General features: G+C 42.6%; 1 protein-coding gene across 1 annotated transcript; it reads left to right on the forward strand.

Annotated features, from left to right (window-relative positions):
• Positions 1-1,089: 1,089 nt before the first annotated feature.
• LOC121875385 lies at positions 1,090-7,662 on the forward strand. Its single transcript, XM_042379936.1, has 4 exons — positions 1,090-1,457; positions 4,556-4,851; positions 5,904-6,008; positions 7,096-7,662. Exons 1-4 carry the CDS (start codon positions 1,263-1,265, stop codon positions 7,259-7,261), a joined length of 762 nt encoding a protein of 253 aa, XP_042235870.1. The 5' UTR covers positions 1,090-1,262; the 3' UTR covers positions 7,262-7,662.
• Positions 7,663-11,217: the final 3,555 nt, after the last annotated feature.

Raw genomic sequence — 11,217 nt, forward strand, 5'->3', positions numbered from 1 at the left:
TCTCTTACTGCAGTACTAAGTGTACCGCTATTCGCAATACAGACAGTCTGAGTCACACCTTGGACACTTGACTGAAGGGAGAGCACCGTCAGCCCTGAAGACGTCAACAGCAGCGGCTTCGTTCTCAAATACTTGGCTTTTTATTATGTGTTTAAAGTTGGTGATTATGTTTACGAGTACATTGTGACAGTTACCGTCTTCCTGCAAACAATCTTGTGACAGTTACCGTCTTCCTGCAAACACACTTGTGACAGTTACCGTCTTCCTGCAAATACTCTTGTGACAGTTACCGTTTTGTGACATCGTCCTGTGACAGTCATCGTCTTGTGACAGTCATCGTCTTGTGACAGTCATCGTCTAACAGGGATAGCCATCGTCTTTTAACTGGAATACTGTACTTAGGTATAACTTTGGCTCATTACCTCCTATCTCTTGTTTTCATCACCGTGTCCTGTTGGCTAATGTACTCTAGCGGCCTCCCAGCATTTCACTGTCTTTTTGGTTTTCCTGTGAGTTCATCCCTTGGGTGTAAGTGTTGGGTGAGTGACGTCAGTTTAATAGTAGGATAAATGAAAATGGCCTTAAAATTGGTTTTATGTATTAAGAGAGACAGGGAGGGACATTGGTAACAAGATAATGGTGTAACTATAGCTCCACAGACCTTGGAAACATGACCATCCAGTGTAAACAAAGTATAAAACTAGAAAAGTATCCCTCTTCAATTTAATTAATCTGATCATTATGTCGATTTCATGATTATTTCAACTCCCCCACAACAACCAAGTTAAAAATCGTAGTTCCCCATTGGCATCTCAAGTAAAAGCGAAACTGAGAAGATAAACTACTGAAGGTCACGCTTAGATTTCAACGACCACCTGTAAACACTACAACAAAAAACCAGCCGGCAAAGTTGATCTGGCGGGAGAAGGCTCGTTTGTTTTGGCGGGAGAAGGCTCGTTTGTTTTGGCGGGAAAAGTGGGAGGAGTCAAGTAATATATGGGTGGAGTGTGTTGCTGGGAGGGCGGAGCGTTGGGGCGGCGGTAGGCGGAGCTTGAGGTAACAATTTGGACAGAACTGGACCACCGACAGACTTAAATCTCCACACTGTGGTGACGAGGCAACCGGTGTACTGTTCAGCTTGTGTTTGTACCGTTAACAGTTCTCTGTCTTCCCCAGCGCTGTCAACACCTACAGCGACCACACTGCCCAAGAGTCTCAAGGACAACGTATCCGTAAAGACTTCGAAGAACACTATAAGTGTGATGAGGCCACACGTGATATTGATGACAGCCTTAGCTTGTCTCCTGTACATGACGGAGGCGGTGCAAGAAGAAAATGGCTTCTCCTTTAACACCAATACTGGTATGAGCTGGTTGAAGGAACTTACTTCAGATGGCAGTCACGCTCACTCACGCAAGAAGCGCGCCATCGGTCTTCCCCCAGGATCCAACGTTGAGGTAAACGACAGTCGTTTCTTTGCAGTGCATGACTTAACATATTTTACTCTACACATCATCAGGAAGTTTAGCGGTGTAAACTGAGTGCTGGTAACAATCCCTGAGAACGTAAACTGGTGTGATACTGTTACTCTATAACTGATAACTTGTTTTAAGGTGTCTGAGGGATGGCGACCATGGCCCACCACTCTAAATATTTATGGGACTGTGTTGACTTATCACCTCCCTATTTTAACTACCCTCAACTTTACACATGGTATCTATCATTACCCATCGTCTCATATAGCCAGAGTATCTTATCTTAAGGTGTACTCTACCATAAAGATATATAAAACCACCAATTCCCACTGAGATATTATCGTCACTCAACTAGCATCTCAGATATTATTTTAAGCTGTACATGACGTGATGCCGAGTACTGTAAGATTTTGTCCGAGGGTAAATTTTCTTGTGGCGTACATCAGTTACCCAGGACAAGTTTTACTCCATACATACATACACACATACGGAGAGGTGTAAGAGGCCAACGAGTATGACAAAACATCAAAATAACAAGAAGATCAAATTAACGATAGAGTTGTGTGGTGACCTGTGCCCTCTTGTGGGCGAGGGCAATATAAACGTAAAGACTTGTACGTGAGCTCAATACTGTGGGTTATTGAACTGTCCTTGAACACCATGGTAAATAAACTTTTATACGTACGTAATTGAACTGTTACGAGGCTTCTCTCTAACTGAACCTTCTTACATCAACAAATTTGAACAAAAGTTATTAGTTCATTCCCCAGTGTTCCATAGGAGACAGCTAAAAGATCCATCGTAAACAAAATAAACTAGTTCCTAAACCTGTCGTCAGAGGGCAGTGTCAAGGCGATAACCGTCCGGGGTGGAATAATATCAATAATTAGGCAGCATTCCGTGGGGGGGGGGTCAGTAATTCGTGTTTCATCGACTACTTTATAGAAATGACCTTAATATAGCAGGTCGAGGGGATGCACAAAGTGATTTTATATATACCAAATATGGACCTTTTGTCTATTTATTAGATAATAAGATCTTATATAGCCTACTTCCTAGATAATTAGACGTATTTATACTGCCGCCAATGACCGCTCTTACATTAGATATTCACCATAACGGGACTGCACGAAAGGCCACCATCTTACATGCTGATGCCCACATAACGGACAGCTCACAGCAACTCTACAATACTGATAACTTTCACATGAACAAGGAGGCAGTTGTCCTGTTTACTACAGTGACGTAAACAAATTTCCTCTTCCATTATAAAATTGTTTCATGCGTTTCTGTCATCGTTTTGTTTATAACCACCGTTCACGGGTAGAAAATAATAAGAAAAAACTAGATTTAGTTATGTAAAGTGAGAGAGAAAGAGAGAGAGAGAGATGCAGGTTTTGTGGTAGAGCTGTGACTATCATGCTACTGCTGCTGCTGCTTGATCCTCGCGTTACCTAAGCTGTCCAGGGTAGTGTGTTTGTATTAGTTTTGTTTATTTTTATGTTTGTTTTGTTTTTTTCTTGTGTTTATAATTTTACCTTGCGAAGTAAATGGTAAAACACAGCTTGAAGTGGATTTCATTAACGATTATTTTAAGGCTGCATTTACACCAAGCCAGTCAAGTCAAGTCAAGTCACGTCAAGTCATGACTCATCGTGAATCGCCACTCTAATGCACATTTACTCCAATGTATATTCTCAGAAACCATTCCCACCAGATGAGTCAAGTCAAGTCAAGTCACGTCGTATCGTGTCACGTCAAGTCACAGAAGGGGTTGGGCCCATTTTCTTCATCAGTCACGCCGAGTCCGCAGTGGTGTGTACATCATGCAGGTTGACGTCCTGATAAATTTAGTTCGAGAGCGTCCTTCTATATATGATGCCACTGATCGTAGCCACCGGGATCGTGATGTAAAGACCCAGTCAAGTCTACCAGCTTTATGAAGTTTTCAACTGTCATCCTAAAGAAATTGTAGAATTTGTCTTGGTATGGTTCACCAAGTTTGGGAATAAATGACTGAAGCTTCCAAAATTGGGTCTTTTGGTGTTGAGTTCATGCATCCAGATTCGGGTCCTCCTCTTGCGTTTACGACGCCGAATCCACAACAAAACAGCTAATTCAGTGAGAAAATATGAGTCCATCCTCCTCGAAATCAGTCTGGGTACTGAGTCCTGATTGACTCAGGTTGACTCAGTCGGTGTGAACGGCAATGAGTCAAGTCAAGTCAAGTCAAATGACTTGATTGACTTGACTTGACTTGATTGGCTTGGTGTAAATGCAGCCTAAGTGCGGGTCATTTTAGGGTCTGCCCAATGCTTGTCCAGTCGTCTCACCAGAAGCAGCCTGAGTAGCGTCTAATTTCCTTGTTGTTTGTTTGTGTGTCTGTGAGCTGATGTGTGTTTGTATGTTATTGTAATGTACATGTATGTGTGTGTATGTTCATGTTTTTATATGTACATAAGTGTATTGGTGTTTTTAGGATAAAGTAAATAAGTAAAATTGTTGTATGTGGTTTATGTGTGTGTGATGCGACAGGAATTAGGGATCACCTGAAGATTAGACACCCCCAGCTAATTCACCTGAAGATTACCTACCCTAACCTGGTCTGAGTTACCTAACCCTCTTTCCCCAGGTAACATTATGGTGCTTAATGAACAGGTGAGCCCCAGGTGCACAGGTAAGCTTACAGTGGTGTTTAGAGAGATTTGTGATGGCTGGCTTCTGGTCGACCATCAAGAGAATTAAACATTATATTATTTTTTTATTAGTTTCCGTGATGTTGAGAAGTGACGTCAGAGGTGTACGGGGATATGAGTGGGCTGAGTGGGAGCATGGCTTTAGGTTATGTTTTGGTGGTGTGAGTGGGAATTGGTTAAGGACAAGCAAGGTGACCCAAGCATTGTGTAGTGATTTTGAAGGTTGACTTAATCTGTGTTGTAGTGCTAATAGGAAAAGTAAGTAGAGTGTAGTCTATCTACATCCCAACTACTGCTGTTTTTATGGTGTATATAGAAGGAATAGGACAGTCGTAATGTAGTTTAGTCACCAACAGGCAGTAAAATATGGTCTTTTTTCCACAGGTAAAATGGTCGATTAGCTTCCCCTTCGACACATTTACCTTCTATAAAGCCAAGCTCCAATTCGCCTTACCTATCAAGATCCCCTTCCCAGCTGCTCTCATTGTAGGGGGCAAAGAAGGCAGGCGTTCCGACACTCTCGACTATAACAACATTGAGTTTGTGGAGGAGCAACAGGGGGCGCCTCAGTGGTACCAACCCGAGGAGGTAAGCCAACAAGAATGGCACTCCCGAACCAAACGTGCGGCCCGTCAGGAGAGAGCATCTGTTTATACCTATTTGGAGGCTCTGTTCGACAAGTAAGTAGTGTTATGTTCACGTCCATGTTGTCAGCTGTGTGTTCTCCTCATGTTGTCAGCTGTGTGTTCTCCTCATGTTGTCAGCTGTGTGTTCTCCTCATGTTGTCAGCTGTGTTGATGATGTTCACAGAATATGAACATTATCGTAATAGGAAACCAATGTTGATTTACGTGACATCAACTGGACACTGGAATTCAAGAGAGGAGTTTTTATGGTATATGAGAAGTGTTATGCAGCTAATGACTCATCTTCCTCCACTACCTGTTGATGTCCACATGTCAATAGTGATATTTAACTCTTGTCAGATACCCCGATAAAAGTCAAACCTTTCCTGTCTACAAGATGAATATATTTTTACTGGTGGATAATGAGTTGTAGATTATCACGTAGGAACTCAACCATTGTCTTTTACTTTTATACACACACACATATTGAGTTTACCCAGCAGACTGATGATGCGACATGCCTTTTAACTAACCCGTTTAAGCTAGGACATAGTTGATGAATAGAATGATATTAGTCTTGTTTTAAAACTCGTCATCAAGATAATTAATGTAGATTATGTTTTGGAAAAGATTCTCTACCTTATGTATGTTTAAATTGTGTTAAGTGAACATATCTATTTAATCCGTTGAATCTTGGGGGGTTAGATCATCGTCCTCAAAGGGTTAAACCATTGTTCTCAAAGGGTTAAATCATCGTCCTCAAAGGGTTAAATCATTGTTCTCAAAGGGTTAAATCATTGTTTTCAAAGGGTTAAATCATCGTCCTCAAAGGGTTAAATCATCGTCCTCAAAGGGTTAAATCATTGTTCTTAAAGGGTTAAATCATCGTCCTCAAAGGGTTAAATCATCGTCCTCAAAGGGTTAAATCATCGTCATCAAAGGGTTAAGGTTAAAGTTAAAGTCAGTGTAGTTTTGATGCAATTTTTAGAGTTGAGTAATATGTCTTAGCTTACGTCAACTAATTGGAATATTTCTTACAGCTTCCCTTACGAGGAACATACAACTTTGGAGCCTCTGATACTAGTATGTGTTGTCCTCCCCCACAGGGCTGGTGAGGATGGTCGGAGCTGTCTGTTGAGAACCATCTGTGACGTGGCCGAGGCTCCCTTCGACCAGGGACTACTAGGGGAGATGCTCAACACCCTTCTCACGTGAGTACTGGCCGGGGTGTACCGGGACGTGGTTGGGGTGTACCGGGACGTGGCTGGGGTGTACCGGGACGTGGCTGGGGTGTACCGGGAAGTGGTTGGGGTGTACGGGGACGTGGCTGGGGTGTGCGGGGACGTGGGTTGGGGTGTGCAGGGACGTGGCTGGGGTGTGCAGGGACGTGGCTGGGGTGTGGACGTGGCTGGGGTGTGCAGGGGACGTGGCTGGGGTGTACAGGGACGTGGCGTGGCTGGGGTGTACCGGGACGTGGCTGGGGTGTACAGGGACGTGGCTGGGGTGTGCAGGGGACGTGGCTGGGGTGTACCAGGAAGTGGTTGGGGTGTATGGGGACGTGGCTGGGGTGTGCAGGGGACGTGGCTGGGGTGTACAGGGGACGTGGCTGGGGTGTGCAGGGGACGTGGCTGGGGTGTGCAGGGACGTGGCTGGGGTGTGCAGGGGACGTGGCTGGGGTGTGGGGAAGTGGTTGGGGTGTATGGGGACGTGGCTGGGGTGTACGGGGACGTGGTTGGGGTGTGCAGGGACGTGGCTGGGGTGTGCACGTGGCTGGGGTGTGCAGGGGACGTGGCTGGGGTGTACCGGGGAAGTGGTTGGGGTGTATGGGGACGTGGGGTGGGGGACGTGGTTGGGGTGTACAGGGGACGTGGCTGGGGTGTACAGGGGACGTGGCTGGGGTGTGCAGGGGACGTGGTTGGGGTGTGCAGGGACGTGGCTGGGGTGTGCAGGGGACGTGGCTGGGGTGTACAGGGACGTGGCTGGGGTGTACCGGGAAGTGGTTGGGGTGTATGGGGACGTGGCTGGGGTGTGCAGGGGACGTGGTTGGGGTGTACAGGGACGTGGCTGGGGTGTACAGGGACGTGGCTGGGGTGTACAGGGGACGTGGCTGGGGTGTACAGGGGACGTGGCTGGGGTGTGGGGACGTGGTTGGGGTGTGGGGACGTGGCTGGGGTGTACGGGGACGTGGCTGGGGTGTACGGGGACGTGGCTGGGGTGTACGGGGACGTGGCTGGGGTGTACGGGGACGTGGTTGGAAGCATAGCTTGGTTAATGTTAAAAGTTTCTTGTTCCATACAGAGCGTCGCTGGCAGGTCGCCCAGTCAGCGGAGAGGAAAAAGAATACGACAGCTTCGTTGAGGCTGAACTCCACGGCAAACTGAACGGGAAGTGTCAAGAGCGGTACAACAAGTGCAAGACCTCGCCCTTCGACCTCCTCCCGTACGCTGTCCACACCGTCCTCTAGATCCTTGTTAACGTATGAGGCAGCGGCGTCTGTTAGCGTTGTTGGCTGGCAGCGTTGTTGTCTGGTGGCGTTGTTGGCTGGCGGCATTATTCGCTGAGAACGTTGTTGTCTGGCAATGTTGCCAGTAATGCTATCTGGCAGCGTTGTTGTGTGGCAGCATCGTCGTCTGGCAGAGGTATCCTCGTGTGCAGTGACTTACTTCATTTACATCAGCTAAACATTTGCTCATCCACACATCCCTGCTCGCCCTCACGCCCCCAACATTCATCCCGTGATCTCCACAAATATTTATGAATTGTTATGTTTGACTGTTAATTTTATTATTTATTTATGTTAGATAGTAAACATCGTGGTAGTGGAAAGGATGTGTTGTAATTTTCTAATCGTAAGTTATTTAATTACTCAAACTGTTTCTTTTATACAAAGTTCACTTTATTACTTAGTGAAATAGATGATTTGTCAAGTAAAGTACTGGACAGTATATTACCGGGCAGTTCGACTTATCTGGATGCGTCTCTCTGACGTCTACAATTTCGATCTAATCATTACCAGGATATCATACTGTTTCATACACTGTCGACCTAAAGTAAGCATCATACACTTGTTTTTTTATATTGGGCAACTGTCAAGATCACAGGTCATCAGTGAAGGTTAACCCACCTTATAATGTATCCATAATTATTAACTGATTGCTATGAAATTTTTGACACAAATGAAAGATTTTTAGTTTAGTTTAACAAATTTATTGGCAAAGCTTGTAGTACAGTTTGCCTATTCTGAGTAATTCAGTCAGGTCTTGACACTGAGGGTGGTATCACTTCTCACTGCCACGCAGGACAGAGGTTCATACACAAAGAAATACATCATATTCATTAACAGCTATATATGTATAGAGGTCAGATTCATGTGGGTAATGTCACTGTTCACTGCCATGCAGGACAGAGGTTCGTACACAAAGAAATGCATCATATTCATTGACACTATATATAGGTCAGATTCATGTGGGTAATGTCACTGTTCACTGCCACGCAGGACAGAGGTTCGTACACAAAGAAAGAAACACATCATATTCATTAGCAGTATATATACTGTAGGTCAGTGGTTCACATACATTGGAGTCATATTCTAATTGAAGACTAATCAGTGTGGGCCAGCAGCAAATTTGGGATAAACAGCAAGAATGTCCTCAAGCACCCCTGATTCAATGTAGTAAATACAAAATGACTTTACTATGTTAAGTCAACGGTTGAGAGAAATCTCCTACTCTAGCATCCAACATTGTGAAAAGTCATCCTGGACTTATTGGCAGGATATTATTTGGTGTTTTCCAGCGTCATCCACCACACTGATACTTCACTATCACCGCGTGAGTCTTACTTTATATATTGATGGTTGATGATATAAATATTTATGATTACATTTATAATGGATATTAACTTTGCACGTACACAGTCATCCTAATGATGTATTAACACTGTCTGTCCTCATTATCTTCGAAATGGAAGACATAAATGATTCATTTGTTTGTAAGTTATACAGTATTTAGGAGAGCAGTAGCCGTGTGGAGACTAGCTAGTTATCATCTGTTATCAGTACAGTATAGTCACTGTATTGTTATCTCAACATATTTTATTGTTACAGGCCAGTATGTTTTATGTAGCATACAATGTGTATTTATGTAAATTATTACTTGTATTTATTGTACGAATATTTTTTAGTTTCTTTTTTATGAAGACTTAGCAATGTATAAATGTGTGCAGAGAATATAAACATATAAAATATGTTTACATCTACTAAAATTCTGTCCAAGTTTCACTCACATCTGTTTTAACTACACCATTAATGTGCTATAATGTGCCCAGTGTACTGTATCTCATGTTTGTGTCAAAATCACCCCCCAAAAATTATTGAACTTCTTTGTATAACTGGAATTAATAATGATATTGAGAGGTTGTGTTAACAGCAGTCACCATACCACTTAGTGTTGTATAATAGTCTTATCTGCATCCTGGGACTCCTTATAGCACAGTGGAAGTTAAAATAAGTGTCATAGTCACGACGGCTCATTAGGGACAGTGTGAATACAGCATATTGACGGCAAAGTCTTTGATATGCAGGGAGGCAGCATGGTCGACACTGCAGGCAACAGATATCACTTCCCAGCCTTGAAGTCAGGTACCCATTTACAGCTGGGTGGAGAGATAATGCACCAGGATCGAACCAACTACCCCTAGGCTAGGAGACGAGTGCTATATCCACACCTCACCCTATAAGCAAAATGTATACCTAATGTTTGCCAGGGTCCCAATTTTACAGCCAGAACGTGTGTAAATGACGGCACTCCTCCTCCAATGCACTGGAACCCGTTGAGGTATTTATGATGCTCAGTATAGATATTTGATACTTTGTTTTTTTTATAGGAAAATCTAAAGTGTTAATTAACGTTCTTGTAGAGTTTGTAGACTTTAATTAAATTTGAGATACTTCCCATCAGGTAAAATGGCCTTGTAGGTTATCATACATATTTAAGGAACTGTTCATATCGTAAAGGAAGCCTGGTACAGACCCTTTACATGTGTTTATTTTGTTGCATTATGGGAGGAGATGCACTTTACATGCGATTTTAGTAAACAAGGAAAATGAACCGTTTAGGAATGGTATTTGAATATAAAATATATATCAAGACATTTTTGGTATCTAATTAATTGAATATTTTAATATAATATAATTAAATACTAGTGAATAATTTCTCTAGTCCATCTATAATAATTTTAAACTACACCTGACACGATAAAACTGATGTAAATAAGTTTAATAATCACAACAATCACATTAACAACAACATAAACATCTTATATATTAGAAAATAATGAGTTTTTGAAATCTAGTATTAAAATTTAACCCTATTGATTGTCTTTATAAGATACAATAGTACTATTTAAGTTCTTGTTATCGGAAAATTTGTTAAATAAGATCACTAACAGGTTAATTTTCGTTCCTTCAGGCAATTGATTAAATAAGTGTTTCTACTAATCCTTATGTTTGCATGGATGAAAATCACGGTACTTCAACATGGGACACCGGCCAGTAGTGTAACTTGCCACAGATAAGTTGCAGGTTGACACCTGTTTTGTCTCTGTAGGACAAAACTGTATTACATGTTAACGAATAAATAAATAAATGAATTTGTTAAATATACGTGAGCGAGTCACTGTATCCTTTCCTTTAAAATACGGAAGTGTGGTTTGTTCTAGGTGTATCAATATATCTTCCAGTCAGTATATATATATATATATATATATATATATATATATATATATATATATATATATATATATATATATATATATATATATATATATATATATATATATATATATATATATATATTGATAAAATCACAAGGAGAACTTCTAGTGTAGGATTTTGGTCCCCAATATGTTGACTGTAGCACACAAGAGAGATAAAATCACAAGGAGAACTTCTAGTGTAGGATTTTGGTCCCCAATATGTTGACTGTAGCACACAAGAGAGACTTTGGAGTGTGTTGCGGAAGTACCGCGATGTTTTTCTGGACAGCAAGGTAAAGTTAGGATGCGCTGGAATAATCAAGCATACCATCCGTCTCGTAGATGAAACTCCCATTAGGCAGCCCTTCAGACGGGTTCCCCCCCACTCAAATCCAAATGGTTAGGGACCATATCAACCAGCTGTTGGAGCAGGGGGTCATACAGAAAAAGCACTAGTCCATACGCTAGGCGTGGCTTAATAGTTGACCTCAGTCATGTAAGGCGGCGCTGGTTGCTGACCTAGACCAGAGGCATACACTGGGGAATTCGAGGGTCGGTTAGTCAGCGACAAACGGCGTTTGTAGGGGAGGAATCCACTACAAGGCTAATGAGATGGAACTCCAAGTGCAAAAAAGAGAAGAGCATTTTTCTCAAAACAATTTGTAT

The sequence above is a fragment of the Homarus americanus genome, unplaced genomic scaffold (assembly GCF_018991925.1).
Source record: "Homarus americanus isolate GMGI-L3 unplaced genomic scaffold, GMGI_Hamer_2.0 scaffold56241, whole genome shotgun sequence".
In the NCBI taxonomy this organism is placed as follows: Eukaryota; Metazoa; Arthropoda; class Malacostraca; order Decapoda; family Nephropidae; genus Homarus; species Homarus americanus.

Bases quoted from the DNA above. Each gene is read 5' to 3' on its own strand.
- LOC121875385 (XM_042379936.1), top strand. From the start codon at position 1,263: ATGAGGCCACACGTGATATTGATGACAGCCTTAGCTTGTCTCCTGTAC. The intron at 4,852-5,903 runs GTAAGTAGTGTT...CCTCCCCCACAG, and splicing joins TTGGAGGCTCTGTTCGACAA to GGCTGGTGAGGATGGTCGGA. The intron at 6,009-7,095 runs GTGAGTACTGGC...TGTTCCATACAG, and splicing joins ATGCTCAACACCCTTCTCAC to AGCGTCGCTGGCAGGTCGCC.